Source organism: Amblyomma maculatum, chromosome 8 (genome assembly GCF_055883805.1).
Source record: "Amblyomma maculatum isolate TAMU_Amacu chromosome 8, ASM5588380v1, whole genome shotgun sequence".
Taxonomy (NCBI): domain Eukaryota; kingdom Metazoa; phylum Arthropoda; class Arachnida; order Ixodida; family Ixodidae; genus Amblyomma; species Amblyomma maculatum.
In genome coordinates, this window is record NC_139351.1 from 107,447,426 (window position 1) to 107,467,791 (window position 20,366).

General features: G+C 44.5%; 1 protein-coding gene across 4 annotated transcripts in view; it reads left to right on the plus strand.

The window, feature by feature from the left end:
* The window catches only part of LOC146182139 (uncharacterized), a 96,632-nt gene that overhangs the window by 66,260 nt on the left and 10,006 nt on the right, over positions 1 to 20,366 (plus strand). For 2 of the 4 annotated variants that reach the window (XM_084577152.1, XM_084577154.1), the window contains one exon: positions 19,069 to 19,948. In XM_084577152.1, the coding sequence (XP_084433278.1) occupies positions 19,069 to 19,948 (880 nt within the window). Of the gene's footprint in view, positions 1 to 3,848; positions 4,098 to 19,068; positions 19,949 to 20,366 lie in introns of all 4 variants that reach the window. The other 2 variants (XM_084577155.1, XM_084577153.1) reach the window with 2 other exon arrangements.

A 20,366-nucleotide genomic window follows, 5' to 3' on the forward strand; every position in this document is an offset into this window, starting at 1 on the left:
GCTTTTACCAAGAATTCACGGAGGAACGAAGGACCAGGAAGAGGCATTGTGGGGATTGCTGAGGAAATTTTCTTCACAATTTAAAAAGTGCAAGCTGGAGCATATCGTTCGCTCTTCTGCCTACGTTAAACTTGATCGTAACGACTGTACAACGCACAGAAAGGTGTGCTTGCATGGCAGCTTGGAAGTCACATAAAATGCTTGCTAAAATGCAAAGTATAAATACAGAAATAAGTAAATTTTCTGCGTGTATTTGAAAATTAACTCTTGCCATGATCCATCTCATGGTTATGGAATTTAGGTTGAAACCTGTAGAGCTGCGTTCAATGCACTGCCCCAGAGGGAGAGCTAGGGGCACATATCTGGATATTTTGTCACACTCACGTCATCTTGAACAACCAATGTATTGCCAGTAAAAACAAGAACAAAAAAAAAAAAAACGCAGTCAAGTCTGCTAACCGACAAGATGTAGGAGTAGTACACTCCCTTTCCTTCTCATAGATAGACTTGCTGAACAGCCGAGCCCCTGATGAACGGTTTTCAGGGGCGTGTTTTTTTTTTTTTTCTTCTTTAAGGCAAGAGGATTGGGGATTAGGAAAACGACCTGGAAGCGCTTATTGCTGGAATCAGTAGTTTTTCATGCTTGCGTCTACCCCCCCCCCCCCCCCCCCCCCCCCCCCTTAGATCAGCTACTACTCTCACTCATCTAAAGATAAAGAAATGGAATTTTATAAAAGGACAACGTGGGTGGAACTTGAAAGCCATAGTTGGTTTTTAAAACTAGCAAAATGGCAGGGCATGCGACAGTAGTTACGCCTACCATTCATATTCCATAATTCCGAGGGCCTTGGGTTTTGTAGAAGGGGAGCGTCTGAAGTTTATATTTCACAGTCATGCGCTTTTTTCTTTTAAGTCAGCTAGAATAAGTATACTTTTCTGGGTACGGCTGGTTCACCATGTTGCAATGACGTTGCGCTAGCCTCCTTATTTTCGAGTTTGCCTCAGTGGCGGAAGGGAGGGGGGGGGGGGGGATTCGCCATGTTACAAAAGCTCCCTGGCTATCCCTTCTATCTCCTATCTCCTTTCCCACTACTTCAGCGTGCTCTGTGCCTTTGTTACACGAAATATGTGGAAGGAACGTCTCTGATTGACATTATTAACTGCAATTTGCAGCTATAATTAATGGACAGAAACATGTAGCAGCGGCTGACACTTATAAGTGTCATCTTTCGTTCTCAGGAATATTATATTTAATGTAATCAGCAACCACTCCCGTGAGAAGAAGAAGGGTGAAATCATCCAGAATTGAATTCAGATTTTGAACGAGAAGCGTGGTCTTCATAAAATCATACCAAGGAAAAGCTTCTCATGCTCTTAAAATTTGGTTGTTTCAAAAAAAAAAAAAAAAACGCCAATTTCGGCCATGCTGGGCACTTAAAGCATTGCAGCTGATGTCCTTAATTGCTGCGGTACCTTTGATGTGGACCATCAAGTAGTAGTGACCCCTTGTGCACGACTGCTCAGTGTCTATAAATCTGCCTTTAAGTGAGACGTACGGAACACTCTAATTTGATGAGGTGCATTAACTAGTCTGACATGCAGTGGACTCTGGTTAGCACAGTAAGATTCTCCCTGTAGCAGAACGTGAAGTTATATTTCACTTCAGTATAGAAAGTGTGTGTACTGGGGCAGAAGGAGGAGGAGTGAAATATATTATTAAATTAAAACCATTAAGGAAGTCATATAACAGCGTTTAATGCAGGGTGATTTTGCTGTGACATTTGTCCAGAGCGTGTTTCACATGTTTCGCTGTGCATAAAAAATGAGACTTTGTTGGAAAAGCACAACGCAGGATGTACGTTTGCTAATATCGAGTGCTCCTTTGTGATTAGACGGTCTTTAGTTAAAGAAAATGCTTTATTTCGCATGAACAGTTATCCTCTAACTCGATTTCAGCTCATGTACAGAGAAAGCAGCACCACAAATAATTAACTCAAAGATGTCTAACTTCGTTACGAGATCATTTTCTATCGAATCTGTTTTATTTTAATTACATGGAACGTTCTCTTAATGAAAGACTAATAAGGCAACGGATTGTGCATACTTTCATATATTTCTTACGCGTTCCTTTTGAGTGTAAGACTTCTTATTTCAAGAAACTCACCCTGAAGCGAAACATCCTTACGTTCCAATTTCTCTGCTCCCTGAGTTTTCTCAGTACCGCATGTCTGTTTCTACTATTATAGTCCTCTGAACAAGAAGCGAAGCGTAACCGACCGCTTGCTGCTGAACAATGGCCGTATGCTTTCTCTGTGCCTTCACAGCATCCGTCGCTGTCCCCAAGGCTCCGTCGCACACTTACTTGCTAGCATGCCGAGAGCATCCCTCGGTCGAAATTGTCACTGTCTCAATGCATCTTTGTTGAAACGTGTTTGAAAGCGTTTTGTGCACAGAAAAAAACACGTTCTGTTGTGTAACAAGACTAGTCACGCAGGTTTGATCTCCAAGTCTCGTAAAACCACACCATTTTTTGACAATCAAGCCTGTCGATATTATGTTCTTTTTTTACTTTTCCAGTTCATTCGCGAACACCATAGCGTTAAGGCGATCGTGTTAGGGCCGCCGCTCTCTTACATTTCTGTCGGTCATATCGGGCATTGGCATGCTTAAGCATTTTCCTGTCTTCTATATCATTTCAGTGGGGGCCTCCTTCTGTCACTGTTTCTGCGATTTAAGCATACCTTTTCACTGCGGATTACTTAACTCTGATGTCGCGACGGGAAGGCTATGTTACTGAACAGTTGAAGGTTTCCTTGCTTTTCAGCTCCGGTATAGACATATTTGCGCATATTCAGTGATATCTCATCGTTCTTGCTGAACGTGCCTTCATTAATCCACAGGTGCGTTTATTTTACCTTTTCCCTTGCTTCTGGCTGCCACTGTTCTTTGTTGAATGACTGTACCAATGGCGCAGTCAACATTCTTGACAGAAACGCCCTAGGCAGCCGCTTTCATTGACCAATAGGTGACGTCATTTTTCTTTAAGTCTGTTTGCTATCATATAATCTTCTGCCTATAATACGCAGGCACTTTCACAATTTTTACATACTGCACTTCTTGCGACTACGGAGAATTCACATTTTACTGCTTACAGTTTCTTAAACCCCCTCTCACAGACTCGGCCGTTACGTTCTACTTTGTTCGCTGCCTGGACGCGCGTTGCACGAAAGCGCTTTTTGCGAAATATAAAATGTTTTTTTTTTTTTTTCCAGATATCCTTTTTGAATACATCGACTACTTGGAATTCACGCATGCGTCCATTTTCTATCGCGATACGCTTCGCAATTGCGCAGACTTCAGTATAAATCACCTTGTGCACGCTTCTAGTTGCTTGATCATTGCCTAGGCTACTGCCTCATTCACATCTTTCAGCTTTGCAACAGATCTGCCATCAACGACGTTACCTCCCTGAAGGATGAGAGACATCTTCCTCTTGGCCTTCAGAATCTTCGCCACCTGGGCGCCCTTGCATTCGTCCGTGTCCTGACGTGGCAGTGTTCTGGGCAGTGCCATGTTTGCTTCTTTGCAGCGATCTTTTTGCCCTCCATCTCCTTGTTTGAGCCAATTCCTCCTGCGCGTCTTATTTCACTGAGCAGGAGGACCCTGCGTAAGAAGCTTGTTCTGGTGGTCGATCATTTTCTTCTTCCGCTTCAGCGCCTCCCTTGTTTCCTTGCAACGTGCACGCTTGGTGGTGTCCAGCCACTCCGTACATCTTTAGCGGTTGTGGCGCGCGACGCGAGTGTTTTTGTGCGGCGTGATGTCGGTTGCCCTTTGACCTCCTCTCGTAGACGTGCTGCTCAACAACGCCACGTTCGAGTGCTACCGGCGCAAGCGGCTGGATGGCTCGCACCAGGTGGAGGTGAAGGCGTACTCGTTCCACGAGTGCTTGGACGAGTGCATGCGCCGCTACGCCAAGGACTGTCGCTCGGTCGAGTATTCTTCGCGCTACCAAATGTGCCGCTTCAGCTCCTACGACGGCCAGCCCCGACCCAACCTCATCGACGACGACCACTACGACTTTTACGAGTTCAAGTGGTGTAAGTAGAACGCACCCACGGCCGCAGACTCACTGGATGGTTGAGCACTCCTGTCTCATGCCTATGTTGTAAAAAGTAGATGAGGCAGCGAGTAGTGTGAAAATTAATACTTACTACGAAGCTCTATCCACGGAGACAGCGCGCCCTTAAGGTGTTTTTTCTTTCTTTTTTTTGGAGGACAACGTATTGATTTCATCCTGGATTGCGAAGGTTTATGGAACGCGAAAAATAACCAAGAAAGGCTGTATAATCATTAAAAAATATTAATAATTAATAGGAAAAAAAGCCGAAAATCAAACTGTATAGTATTCGCGCTTTATAGTGCCCTTTCTGCGTTTTGTCCGTTGTCACAGCGACGGGCGTATTTCAGAATATAATTTTTCCGGTTGTCCTATATCTGACTAGTCTGAGTAGTCTCGACCGGTAGTTTTATTTATTAAATCACCCGTACCAAGTCAAGGGACAAACTGAGGCAGCCGGGGCAGACCGCACTGGTGCTTGATGAAACGATATTCGCGAGTGTTTGGCGTACCAAGTCAAGGGACAAACCGAGGCAGCCGGGGCTGACCGCATTGTTGCATGATGAAACGATATTCGCGAGTGTTTGGCTCTTTACCAGAAGGAACGCTGTGTGGTTATTGGACATCGGTTGGGAACAGAAACCAATTTCGTTACACCAGAGGGACTCACACTTGGCATTTGTAGCTTAAAGTGCATGATGTATAACTAAGGGTACAATTCTAAAGTTTGAACCACCTCGGAGCTCTAATCTGCGAATGACAGCTGCAGCATAGAGTGCAGAAAATATTTAGCTGATAGTGGACAATGTTGACTTCTTACTTTCCGCGGCTTCCAGCTTCGTCTTCTTCTTCTTCTTCTTCTTCAAAAAAAGAAAATTATCTAGTGCAGTGGACAGATAATCTGGTAAAGATTCATTCGGTCTGATGTATCAACGAAGTAGGCATGAATTCTTCTTTGTGTATGTACGCTTTGCACCACCCTCACCAATTTAGGAGCTGCGACCTATGTCGCCTGAGCATCACAGTAAGTTAAGTCTTTTGAGGCCCAAATGGCAATGCGTTAAGAGGATAGTAGAAAACAGGATATGCTGGCAAACAGCAAATGTAACGATTATGGTGAGTGAAATCGACAACTGGAACATTGAAGACTGCAGAAAATGTAGTAGTCGTAACGGAACGCGAAGTCCGAAAATGCTAATTTAAAGCGCTCAAAAGGCCAGTACCATGCAGGAAAGGTTACGGGATTAGGTATGGTAACATTCCAAAATACTTTTTTTTTTTTCATGGTGAAATTGCAACAAGCAGCGCTGATGAAGGAAACAAAGATGTGTATGCTAGCGAGAGTAATATTTTTGCGATAGTTAACGGTTATTGCTTAGACGTGCTTAGAAGGCAAACCAAACTGGCTCTTATGTAAAGCGTATTATGAAATGTTTTGTATTGCATTGTGAATATTTTGTGCCTCAGCGAGGTCAAATAGAGGTTCACTTGCTGTCAGACGCTAGACGTTGGGTTGTGATCTGATAGATATCATCGGGCTCCTTTATTTATTAACTTATTAACTTATTCAAGTTACTGCTGAAGGCGCTCTGGAGGTTATTTTATGGAGGGGTATTACATTCTGCAGGATTCGATGAGCCGGTTAGACAAAATTTGAAAACGAGAGCTCCAAATTAAAGATACGTATTGAAGTTCAAACCTGACTATGCTTCGTAGGCAATAAATTCAATGTTGGTAGTTAGCCGACGATAGTAAGTAGTTAACGTGTACACTACATTTTATAGCGTGTGCATTGAGGCACACTCTTCAGGCATTCCCAGATTAAGGTAGAGTTATATGCAACAGGCAACACCATCGAGATAAATTATCTGGGCGGCCTTGAATATACTTGCAGTCTGGTGTGCTTTTCATGGTCTTGTATAAATGAAATCATTCTAGAAAAAGCGTATTCTTGGGGATAATTGGGAAGGCAAGTCCTTAGTGTAAACGAGGCTATGATTGTAGGGGCTCCAGGAATATTCCTTGAGGAACGCCTGAGACATATGAGGGCATGTAGTTGTACATTTAAGCGCAGTGATGTCTGTTCATAAAATGTTCCCCTGAAATAATAGTTGGTTTAGTTTATAAGATTTAACACCCCAGCGCGACTCAGGCTACGAGATATGCCGTAGTGGCGGGCTTCGGAAGTGGTGACCATCTGGGGTTCCTTAGCATGCACTGACTTCGCATTGTACATGGGTGACAATAGTAACTGACATTGTAATGTGCAGGGCTCTAAGTTTGAGGAGCAAACAACAAAAAGTTATCTTATAAAAGGCTTTTTTAAAGTCAATAAGCATGACATGAGTGTCTTCTGAGGGGTACTGGTTAGAATGGGCGCCAGTAATAAAATTGAATTATTTCAAGTGACAATATCAAGCCCTTTGGAATTATATTTAAAATCATTAGTAAAATCTATGCAGATAATGTTTACCAAGATCATACTGATTATACTTGCCAAAAATATTGGAGCAGTTGGATACTAAATGATGACCTTAATTTTTAAACACAGCAAGGACTTTAGCGATCTGCCGGTCTATTAGCAAACGGCCTTGATTAAGTGACTCATTCACCCTGTTTGTTAAGAAAAGGTTTAAAGACTATGCTGCTAAATTCAGGAACCGCACAGCTACTTAATCAGGTCGAAGGGCGGGCGGGCTAAGCAGTTTCTTAGTCACGTAGAAGGCTCGTTAAGGCGATACATTAATTTGCTGCATAGAACTAAGAAGGTAAACAAGCCACAAGGGAGAGAAATTTTCGTCGCTAAAAATACTTTCAAAAACAAACTGAACCAGTTAGCGAGACTGACAGGTTCGAGAAGACCACTCTGATCGTGCACCAAGCTGCAAATACAGTTTTAAGGCAAAAGCTAATATATGTAAGAAATAGCTAATATGATCTATTAAAACTTTTTTTTTCTCCAAGAGGTAGGTTAACCCTTTTCTAATTAATGAGTTTCGCTACCATGATGTTTTTTTGTTGTTTCTTTTTTATCTGAATAGCACAGGTGTGGCTTATGTTTACGTTCTCTTTCTTTAATTTATTGGCGCCGCGGTATGGTCGCTTCCTCTCTTTAATTAAACTTTTTTTTGTATCTTGTATAAGATTTGTACTACGGAAGACTAATTTGTTTCTCGATTTAATTATTTACGTAATAGAGCTACGGAAACAACAAAATTAACTGTGCTGCAACTATGGAGCATCGCAAAATAGCTCGTTTCTGTACGATGTGCGAGGATAACTCCTCAAAACAGTGTTGAAAAGTGACTCGACTTAATTAGAATCGGCCGCTCATTTAATTCGATTTTTTTTTTCGAGCTTTCCACGCTTCCTGCACAGCTCCACCTATTCTACTGAAGCACGCAACGCATCTGCGCATTTCCGAGCCACTGCTCTGAAAGTACTCCTAGAACTGTTTTCTGGGCGGTGTGTGAGCCCTGTTTCTTTCTCTACTTTCGTACTTATTCGAGACGCTGACACGCATGGTCTTCAGCGTTCACTATGCAAAACACTGAAAAACCATCCAGTGAGTCTGCGTTCCGTAACGCGTCCGGTGCTATACCGAAGAAATCTCAACTGTGCTCCTCCTCTGCCATCTGGCCGCTAACTTCGCCTCTGCTTCTCTATAGCTTCTCCTCTGACTGCTTGCAGAATCGCTGCCTCTGCACGACGGTGGTGACTGTTTCCTACCTTCAACGACGAAAAGCGACACAAGACAGCGGCAACAGCTGAGACGTGCAAAGACACCAATGTTTACCGATGCTTACCGATGTTTACCGATGTTTACCGAAGTTTACCGAAGTTTACCGATGTATACCGGTATTGAGCCGGAGAGGGCGTAAGGTTTTTAAGGGTTACTTCTTGGGGACGAACTGCGTTGCTGCAGCCATCAGCCCCAGTGAGAATAAGCGTCACTCTTTAAGACACTATCTGCTAAACAGTTATCAATCACAGATATTATATGAGCGCCGGTGCGGTTATTACCGTTTTAGTGATTTATGGATTGGGCCATGCGTGCTTCTACCCTGCATGCCACTTACTAGACTGTAATGATAGAGCTACAGATCATGGTGTGCAACTGATTTGAGTTGACAAAACGTGCCTGAGCGCTTGTAAGTTCACCAGATACTCCCGCGGCACCTGTCATCTCATGTTAACACGTGTTGTGTGCGTCATACGGCAAAATATATTAAAGGTTTGGTTTGGTTGGTTTGTGGGGTTTAACGTCACAAATCGACTAAGGCTATGAGAGACGCCGTAGTGAGGGACTCCGGAAGTTTCGACCACCTGTTTTTTTTTTAACGTGCACTGACATCGCACAGCACACGGACGCCACTCCGTTTCGCCTCCATCGAAACGCAGCCGCCGAGGTCGGCTTCGAACCCGGGTACTCCGGCACAGAAGTCGGGCGTCTTACCACTGCACCACCCCGGAGAAACAAAGGAGAACACAGAACATGTACTCGTACCAGTGCTGCAGGAAAAGTGCATCAAAAAGTGTCAATTCTTGCACTAGATACAGCGAGGCACAAAGGTAAATTGGTAAACTATTTCATTTCTTCTTGTGAAATGAAACTAGTTTTCCGATTGCTTAGCAGAAATGGCGATATGTAGTACTCGTAAAGACAGCTAGATAGCTTCGATAACATTTTGGTAGATCGGTATACTGTTTATGAATTTTCCTAAAATTTTGAGCGTGCAAGTTTCAGCAGAGAAGTGGGCAATCAGAGATATAAATCGGGCAAAAATTTACTTTTGGATGTAATGCTCTTCATTTTCGGGAAAAAACTCGGTTTTGCGCGAGTCTTGCTGCCCGAAAAACGTTCCTAAAGAGTGTGTTAAACCGAATTCAAGCCTAAATAATTGCTTGTAAAGAATTTATCTTGTCAGTGAGGCATCCTGCACGAAACCCAGGAAACTAGCTGATGTCTTGTACTTCTTCTTGAGCAATATTTTCATCAATTATTGTTGAAGACATTACACTTCCTTTAATTAACGCTTCTTATTTGTGGCGTGGCTTAATCAGAGGAGCTGACTAAAATTCATTTCAGCACATTTATGTAACCCGATCGCCTGAAATAAGTCAAATTATTGAACGCGCATTCTCTACCCACTGGTAAGGCTGCCATGCAACAAGATGGTGATGAAGAGCCACAATTACAAGGAGGAATCTGTCAGGACGCATGCACAGGTCGGAAGTGACACTGATATCTTTTTATGCAATGCCAGTACTAATTGTAACAAGGTTCTACCGTAACATAATTCTGGGGTTTAAATAGCCTCCGTGGACTCCAGTGAATGATTTCGTCGAGTAAAACAAAGCGAAAGCAGCTGATCACAGACATGCAGTGGCGGCACAATGGTTTTCAAAGCAGATAGTAAAATATCTGAAATAGACGCAAATAAAAATAAATATCCGAAAAAGTAAAGGTAAGCCTCCTGAGAGAGCCTACCAGGTTCATGTTGAGCATGAAGGTGAAGAGAAAGAAATACAGAATATTTTGATCCGGAGGACATCTAGCGCTAATAGTACATATTCTTTGTTCAATAAAAAAGTAATTCGAAAAAAACAACAACAACACACTGAATTATGATACTAATTTTCTGAGGAACAAATCTTCTGTCCAAGTTAATACTCATGAATTAGCGTTCTGTTCTTGCCTTCTGAATACCAAATAAAATAGGGTCCCCAAAGTAAGGGCCATAAGTATGAAATACAGAACCGACGTAAGAATAGTTTTCATTAAATATTTGTTTCATTTATTCAGTCTTACCACCTCCCACAAGGCTGATATGTAGGGGCTCATAATGAAGTTTAGCACAAATTAATGACGACAAGAGTAGCCGACAGTGACGGTGCGACAGCGATAGGGCTGTACCAATCGCATGTTTGGAGCAGTGGAGAGGCTGCGCAGAAAGCAAATTTTTCAAGCGCGCGGCTTTTCACTGGTAGAAGCGTCGTTGATTTGACTCGGGTGTTGGCGAGCTTTGCGCTCTCTGAACTCCTCATGAGCTGAAAGGGCCTCACACTCTCCTCCTCTTCGTGCTCGAGGGCCGCAGCGCCGTGCGTTGTTCATCCGCCGTTTCGGTGATCAGTCACTTACTCTATTATTTCTTACTGGATACTGTACCCTCGACAACTATCACGAAATTCGAACGTTTAGTATCTTAAAATACAATAGATATTACCCCAAAAGAATGAGCAAAAAGAAAAATAACGCGTCCCATAACTTAAAAACTGCAAGCTATGTTTACTTGCCTGTATACGTACACAAAAGGCAATGTGTCACAATCGGGTATTGCAAAAACGTGAGGCGACCCTGAGGGTATATGTTCAAAAAGAAGGAAACGCAAAGGGATTATTCGAGAGCCCTTGTTTTTGTGTCAATCAAAATAAAATTCAAAGACTTTCCGTCCTCTCCACAGAGTTATAACTTGTAAGACTGTACCCCAACAGCTGCCCTCCCTGCCACGAGCGCACTCTCTCCCAGTCCCATCTTGATCACATGACCGAAGACGTCGCAGTGGCGAAATCTCCCGTTTCTCAGCCCGTATGTTCCTAGCGTTTCAAGCTGTTCTTAAACCAGAGGTTATAGGCCTCTTCCTATTTTTTTCACATCCTCTCTTTCCATCGCAATGCATATCTGTGAGATAATAAAAGAAGAAATTTAGCGGTTAGCGATCAAGCGACTAGAAGGGTATATGCATGCGAACGAACGTTGGCAAGGAGAGCCGTACGCCACTATAATGCTGTCGTGTGATTGACGTCATCGCCTTAAAGTCGAAGTATATGCGTCCTCGGAACTTTTCCCAAGCAACTAAACCTGTGAAGCAACCGTTTACGTCACAAGAGCCTTAAGGGTATTCTGAGAACAACTTCAACCAAGTCTTGTTTTTAGTAACTGATGATTGTTTGGCTGGTCGCGCTTACGCATATTTGTTCGGCAACAAAAGACGCACTTATTTCTGAGAACTTCGACTTTACCAACTACTTGACATACCCCGCCGGGGTGGCGCAGTGGTTGCGGCGCTCGACCACTGTTCCCAAGGACGCGGGATTGAATCCCGGCCTCGGCGGCCGCTTTTCGATGGAGGCGAAAAGCAAGGTGCCCGTGTGCTGTGCGATGTCAGTGCACGTTAAAGAACCCCAGGTGGTCTGAATTTCCGCAGTCTTCCACTACGGCGTCTCTCATAGCCTGAGTTGCTTTGGGACGTTAAACCCCACAAACCAACGTATAGTTTATTCATATTGTTTAGATCCAGACTGAAAGGGGCTCCGTGATCACTGTTGTAGTGTGAATGGCCATGTAGGCTAGCCTTAGAGATAATGTGCCGGATGTGTTCCGACGTCACCACATTTTGGCTTGCGAAAGCGGTCACTTAACGATGAACCTCTGTGTCATTTTCTGAAATTTTTTGCTTTATATATTAAAAAAAAAAAACACTTTTTCCTTAATGCAGTGTTCTCGCCACCTTAAGACCATGATGCATTGATGTAAGGTGAACTTTAATGCGTCCTCAAAAGCACTTTAAGCTAGGAAGTCCATAATTACGCAATAGCGTTCCGATTGAGAAATGAGCATGGTCTGAAACAGAAGATAAGTATGGCTGCACTGTCATCTCCTGCAAACATTTAAAGTAGCGTCACATTATTTGGCGCGAATATTTCTTAAACAAGGAGCCTTAAGGACAAACACAAAGGTCATTATATGCTATGAAGCCCCCTTGCGACAGACTTGGATAACAACAGAGCTTGCTTGAATGATATCCGCACTGGTCTCGGCATCGGGAAAGTCTAAATGTCGTTTCAAGACAGCTGACGTCAGTACACGCAAAAACAGAGCGCAGATGCGTCTGATTTATACCACAAGTTTCGCTATACAACTCGCATGCTTCACAAACGACAGCAAACGTTTGCTCGACGCGTGTTCCGAGGACCGATTATTGTAGATATGTTGCGTGACCTACTCGCTTGCTAGTGAAACCGCCGATTAGAGCACCCATATCTCTCATACATGTACCCGATTTTGTGACTGCGCCTAAAATAATTTTCGTACTGACGTTCGCGTCCCCTGAATTTTCCTGGCGATAGTAGATGTTTAAAAGCTGGAATTGGGGCCTTTTCGGACTACCTGTAAATTGAGATTATGCAGAGTTTTTGTTATCAGTATCACCGTATATAGCCGAAAGTTCCCAGCGTGATTCTATATGCAGTGTTTGTGCATAACCTTGTTATAAGGAAAGGAAGTCGGCCAAAAGTGAACTTTGATCTCTCAGCGGGTGCGGGCTATCGACCGGAAATAACTGCACTCTGCCCCTCAGCAGCTTCTTGGAAATATATGAGAGCTACAAAGCTTGCTGTGCAACTTATGCAGTCTCACTTTAACACGTAGCGCCTTGTCTCAATAGTGCCTGCAACGGAGCTGCTTTGCTTCAGTACTGTTGATTTGTTAATTTGTTTTCCTAAATCTTAGACAGTCTCACTTAATATACACCCTGTACAGGATTGCAATATCCGTAACGACTCCGGCTAGAGCAAGCATGCTTGCACTTGTTGATTACTTTTTTCTTTTGCGACGTTGGTACCCCGATGTATACCCAGGTCCCCCGCGAGACCCTGAAGGAAGTCGCAAATAAATAGGAAACCTTAAGCATGATTCGTACGAAATATTTTGAAGCAAACATTTCACTTAAGGCCAAACAGCCGCAGCATCTGGCGCCGAGAGCTTCAACTTTATGTTGGAACCGAACGAATTAAAACAAAAATGCAAAATCGAACTCACGAGACTTCGCTAGATTTTTTTTTTGTTTTTGTATCACATATCTGCGTTCATTTGCTGTTTCATTGTTTGCTTAGTTCTTTCTTTTGGCTGTAATATGCAGCTGCTCATGACCATGATCCGGACTAAACAACTGCGTCTCTTCCCTAAACAAATAACTTTCGTCACAAGTCTCCATCTTCGGCTACGCAACAAATTTAAGAACAAATCAAATGCCGAAAAGGACCCATATGCCTCTACTTGCACGTAATTTGACCGCTGGTTTTATTCCGAACATGTGCGGTCATCGAGGGGCGTAATTCTGCCGCGTTTCTATAGGGACTACGAAAACCGCAAAGTGTGTGCTGGTATAGTTTGGTTTGGTTTGGTCTGTGGGGTTTAACGTCCCAAAGCGGCTCAGGATATGAGAGATGCCGTAGTGGAGGACTCCGGAAATTTCGACCACCTGGGGTTCTTTACTACAATGTTGCATTACAGCAATGGCGTGCGCGTCACACCAGTACGAATTTTCCTCTTTTATACATTGAACTTAAGAAAAAGAAAAGGAAGCACAAACTTGGAATTCCAGCCTTTCTTGGAATGCTTAGAGCGTCTTTATATTCTGATTGTGCAGATAAATTATTGCAAGGTGCCACCAGCCATATATTGTGCCATGCCGAAGCTTGAAATTGCTTCCCGGAAAACTTCGTTCTCAGTCGTTGCTGCAATCGCAGTCGATGAGATTGGTGACGGTATTGTGCCCGGCGCCTGAAGTGACGTGGCGAAAACTAGCATCCGAAGCGCATATAAAATATCTTTATAAAATTTCGATAAAGAGTGCCTCGAAGCTTGCAAATAACAAATATTATTGTTATTACCCAAACTCGAATACACCGGTGACTCCTTCACTTCCTGTATCGAAAAGCGCGGGGGATGAAGTCGGGAGAAATGTTTTATTTTTATATGCGATACTTGGTTCCAACAGCAAAAGCGGCACTTTATTGCGCTCTTTTATATATACTACAATCTTTCGCTTTTCACTCCTCGCCTTTTTCTCAGCCTCCAACAATAAGGCCAAACATATCGCAGGTGCTTAAATCTTTCATCGAGCTTATTGTTTGGAGGGAAAGAATCTTCTAAAAAGACAAAAATAATAGAAAAATAAACAAACAAACTGCGTGCTGTTGCCTATGAGTCAGAATGTATCGTCGCATTTCGTCCGCCTGGGACGTCGTGGCATTCAAATGTTTAGGTTAAAACCGAGAAGCGCTTAGGAGGCGATACAATGCGTCCACATCATCGCCAACTAGGGAACTCCGCCTCCCATTGCTCCTGTCGCAGCTGCTGGCTGACGTGCAAGCGGACTTTCGGCGATCGCCCGGATTTGTGCGGGCTTCGATAGCGATGAGACCTTTGCCGAGTCTGCCGCTACAGCCACCTGCGACTTGCACAAGATCCACGTTTTGCATTTCTTTTCTCTTTTTTTTTCTTCTTCTTTGTATGTCGAAAGATGCAGCTGTCTTTAGGCTTCGGCACTACATTGCACAGCTGCAACGTCATCGATGCTGCTTTCCACACTTGCGCTGATAGTGCAGCTGCACTTTCTTTGAGTCCGGCTCACTATACCGCTGGTTCTCGCTGAAGTCTCTGAAAGAGTTTAGTTGTGCAATTTCGAGCTGATGGAACGTGTTGTTCGGACATTTGATGTCCATAAATTTTATTTAGTGGGGGCGATAATTCTCGAGTTTTCGACACCCTGCATGAGGAACGGGCAGGAATCCACACTAGAGATGTCCATCTTAGATTACGTATTTTATGTGCCGTCTATTCTTGTACGTTTCGGTTAAAGTGGGCTTTTGCGTTTACACACGCACGCACGTACGTACGTACGTACGTACGTACGCGCACACACACACACACACACACACACACACACACACACACACACACACACACACACACACACACACACACACACACACACACACACACACACACACACACACACACACACACACACACACACACACACACACACACACACACACACACACACACACACACACACACACACACACACACACACACACACACACACACACACACACACACACACACACACACACACACACACGCACGCACGCACGCACGCACGCACGCACGCACGCACGCATCGCACATGTATGTACAAACAGCGCTAGGGTCGTAAACATAGCTGTACGCAGAACGACGCTGCCCATTCAACTAAGCGTATTTCGGAAATCATAACAAACACAGCGCTCGGAGTTAATTCTAGACATGTGCATGAAACAAAGTCCAAGAAAAAGGAAGGATCGATCGCCGCATTTGTCAAATTCTTTATGAGTAACGTATAACGGTAGCAGTTTAAAAATCTAAACAATTTACTCATAAGGCTTGATGATGTGTCTCTTGACTACGCATCAGCTTTCTTAATAATGTAGTGTAGCAGCGTCTAACTGTTATTTCCTCGCAGCGGTACTCAGATGTTATTGTGCTTGACCGCAGAGCCCGAGAACGCGGCTTCGATGGAGGCGAAACACAAGGCGCCGGTTTGCTATGCGATGTCAGCTCGTGTTAAAGAACCTTATGTGATCGAAATTATTTCGAAGCCTTTCACTACGATATCGCCTTTGAACTCTAAACTGCATGTACTAAACCACTAATCTATTCCTTTCTATGCATGTGTCTCTTCCGCTGTTTTCTTTTCAAGTTGTCCCTCTTATAACTGGTTTCAGGGTCTCACCCGCGCTTGCTTTCGTACATTTGTGCCCGTAGAAGAAACTGTGTAAGGGAATTAGCAGATCGAGGACTTTGTAGAGCGATCATATGCTTGCTGAACATAGGAAAAAGAACAATAAAGAAAAAGCAAACACACTCACCAGAGCTATTGATAATCGGCGACGCGTTCGTATTGAAAACGATTCTTTAGCATTCGTTTTGCAAGACTGGCTGCAAAGGGTGTCGTATGGCCTAAAAAAAAAAAAAAAGTTGTGATTATAAGTTGGGGCCATTTCATTGCATGCGCGTACAGTCGGCAACTGATAGTCCTGACATAGAAGCAGTCGTGTGTCACCGGTAACTCGGTGCGCAGCACTTATAGAGACGCAGGAACCAGATGCGCTTGTAAAGCAAACATCAAACCACAGGTTACGCAAAGAACATCATGTGAACGGGATAGACACCCTTCTTTTTCCTATACTGTTCAGAAGAAAACTATGATGACAACAATTCCGGAAAACTAATGGAGTAAGCGCTCAAAGTGTCTGGTTTATGGGGTAGTTTATAAAGCATCGCATCAAGTAATTTCCTTTAGTTAACAAGCACTAGGTTTGAATCGCCGGTGACGCATCACGACTTGTTACTGTCACACTTTACTGAAAAAATGGCGGTTTTCAGCACAACAGAGCCTTATTAGCTTACCTCTTAATGGAGTCATCATCATCATCATCATCATCATCATCATCATCATCATCATCATCATCATCATCATCATCATCATCGTCATCATCATCATCATCATCAGCCTGACTATACCCACTGCAGGGCGAAGGCCTCTCCCATATTTCTCCAATTAACCCGGTTCTGTGCTAGCTGCATCCACTTGATCCCTGCGAACTTGTTAACCTCATCCGCCCACCTAACTTTCTGCCGCCCCCTGCTACGCTTTCCTTCCCTTGGAATCCAGATGCCAATGGAGTACCAGATGCCTATATATTTGCGCACGTGCAGTAGGTAGCACAGGCGGGGGATGGGGCAAAGGCACTGGGCGCCGACCACCGGCGTTCACTAAAACATTGCACCTTCGTTATGCTGAAAGCCAGTAATCACTCGGCTAGTTCCATCGACTTTGTATTCAGTGATGTGTCGCTGAAGTATGGGGAGGTACGGGGTATACGGTGTGTGAATTAATCCGTCGCGGTGGCTCAGTAGTTTAAATATTTTGCCGGTGATCCCAAAGGTGCGGGTTCGATCTCGACTATTGTGGCCGTATTTTGATGGAGGTTAAATGCAATAATGATCATGTGCTGTGCGGTGTCAGTGCGCATTTAGGGATCCCAGGTGGTCTGAATGAATCGGGAGCACTCCACTATGGTATCCTCATAGCTCCATGGGCCGAATCAGCAATTTAAACCTTACAGTTTGCAATTTTAAAATGCACATTGTATTTTGCTAAACTTCACCTGTCATATCTCTTTCGTCCTCTTTACTGCCTGAGAAATTACAGAGCGGAAGCGGTAAACAAAGCGTAAACAAAGAAAATCGAGTAGCAGCTTTAATAGTAAACTTCCAGTGGTCTTGCAGCTGATCGAGAGAGCGTAATTCGCACCCATCGCATGTCTTCTCAGATGTAGCGTCCTGCACACTAGGATTCACGGGCATTACAGGAAGCTTTAACATGCCTCACCACCATTCCCGCGTCTTCTGTGCTTAAAATAGTGACGCCTGGCGAATTAGTAGCTTGAAAAGTCGTAGCCGAATGCATGAACAAGAAATACGTCACGCCAGCTTAATTAATAAGGAGCTCATGAATGCTGGCAGTTTGTACATATAATCGGTGCAGCCAGTCGGAAAAAACTACAGAAAATTTTCTTATGTTACGACAGAATTTCTGTGCGGTTTCTGACGGGAGACCTGTGGTGACAACAGGAAAATCTGTAGTAACATCAGAAATTTCTGTAGTTACAACAGAAAAGTGCGACAGAACTACAGACAACATAAATATACTACAGGAAAACTACAGAACTACAGATAAGTACTACAGAACTACAGAAAAATCTGTTGGTTACGACAGAACTACAGGATATTTTGTCGTACTTTTGACACAGTTCTGTAGTTTTTTTCGACTGACGCCGTGCTCCCAGCCGTGGAACACGCTTCTGTATATGGATGTCAATTGACCTTTAAGAATAATAAATAAATAACACAAATAGGGTGAGTTCTTGTTTTCTAAATCGGTGAGGTGCACTTTGACAGAAATCGAGAAAAGCGAGGGCGCTTTCTTTTTTTATTGCGGCAACACATTGGAAACTTGCTGACAGTTCGCTCCATTTATTCTTGATCGTTTTTCAAAGGAAAAACCTATTTGGACCATTTAGATAAAAAAATGAGAGCTGACATATAACGACGACTATTTTCAAAGAAGGAGAAATTAGCCACCATTTCAGTCTCTTACAATTATTTGGATGTCAGTCGCAGCTATTGTTTTGCAACTTATCGTCCCCAAGAAAGAGTTAATTCTGTCGATTGTCGGAATAAAGTGACAACAAAATATTTTCCTCCTGTGGTCGCGGCCACTGTATACGACTTAGAAACACCAGGCCCGCTGGCTTGACGTGTCGTGTTTCCAGAAGGGCTCATTATCAATACGTATGACCTACTTCCTGACTCTTTGTGCAATCTAACTCGCAGTTTTTTTTTTTTTTTTTGCTTCGCTATTGACAGCAAGTAGGGTATTCCTTCATATAATCTTTGCATGTATAGTGGTTAGGGATTAGTAAATTTCCATTGTATTTTCCAGGTTGCAAATTCTAACTTTTCAAAGGTCACTGAAATAAGAAAAAAAACAAAAAAAAAACAAAGACCAGTTATGTAGGTTACATGTTGTCGCTACATAGAAAAGATTGCGATGAAAAGTCACCCTGAAATATAAAGGGATGAAATGTGAGCTATTAGACTAGACACCAAGAAGCAGCGTTAGCAAGCAAGCGGACATGAGAGATGTACAAAGCAGGTGCCTGTCCCTGCTCTAGCAGTTACGTGAACACGACTAATGGACACATTAACCATTCGTTTTATGTAATAAACTTTCCCGAATCTTCTTTTGTAATTTTACATACATCTTAGAAAAAGACAGTTCTCTTTTGGGAACTGTTGAACCGTGCGTAAACATCGTCTAAGACGACAATTTAGAGGACTACACCTTGGTTCCTTTCTTTCACCGCACCTTAAACAAATGCTTCTCAAAAATCATGTCCACGAAGTGTTTTTATTTTTTTTTTTAGTTGCTACTAATGACCGAAAGTAGCGTTGCTCAGAACAATTCCTAAAGTGCCAATATGGGTGAGACAAGTTGTTAGGTTTCCGAGTCCTTTTCTTCAACGCGTTCAGTCCTCTGCCGCTTTCCTTTCGCCAGCAGACCGGAGCGCCGGCCACGCTGGGGGTCACGGCTACGGAGGCGGGCTCGGCGGAGGCGTAGTTCCCGGCATCGGCACGGGAGGCGGTGGATACGGTCCTCCTCCGCACACACCTGGCTACGGGGGCCACGTCGGCACTGGAGTCGGCGGAGGGGGTGTTGGCGGTGGCGGCGGCTACCACCACGGCTGGCACGGCATACATGCCACCCATAGAGGCTACCCTCCACCCGGTGTAGCCGGTGGCGGCGGCTACGATGCGCCCAGCTATCCGCACGGCCGCTGGCCCCCGACGAGCTTCCACCCGCTTCCCGGTCGCGGTTCCTCCATCGGTACCGCGGGCGGCGGCTATGGCGCCTCCGCTGGAGGCTACGGTTCCGGCGCCGTCTACCCCACGGGTAGCTACGGTGGCTACGGGACTGGATCGTGGAGCAGCAGTAGTGGTGGCTATGCCGGTAGTTCCCTTGGCGGCGGGTTCTCTGGAGGGGGCTATGGAAGTAGCTATGGTAGCGCCAGTCCCTACGGAGGTGTTCACAGCGGTCCAGGAGGTGCTGGAGGAGCGCCCGCTGTGGTTCCACCTATCCACGGCGGTGCTGGGACGTTCCCTGCCCATCCGCCGCCACCACCACCTCCACATTCTCACCAACCACTGCCGCCCGTGGCGGGAGCTGGGGGCCCACCTCCACCACCCTTCGCGCCTCCACTTCCACCAGGCTTGGCGGAGAAATGCAAGTTCTCCTCTGCCGTATTCCGGCGCGTAGGATACGGGACGAGGCTGAAGAGCTTCTACGTCCGGAGGGTGGTGCGCACCGAGCGACTCGAGGAGTGCGAGCAAGCGTGCTCCGAGGCCCAGGACATCCATTGCAAATCATTCAACTTCAGGTACGAGCCTATACACTGGAGCATGTCGCTGAGTTTTGTTTTGCTAAGCAGCTGTTGCTATTGAGAGTTCGGCTCAACCGCTACTTGTACGCTACACATGTTTCTGAGAGGAAAGCCAATACACGGTCCATATCAACCAGCGCTGCTGACCACTAGGAATAGCCGCTAGATAAACTCCGCAGCCGAATAGGTGGAGAACACTCGAAGGGAGCTGCAATATTTATTTATCATATCTGCGCCAACAAGCCACGATGCTCAACTAGGCTTAAGTAACATTACTCAGGATGCTCAGTCATGTTCAACTGGGGCATACTTTGTCTAATGCCACTTTCTCTCGTAATGCCTTGGAGCAATTGCCGCAAAAACTTATTTAGGCTGTATACAGCCTATTCGCTTTGCCTTTGTGCTTTCGCTTGTC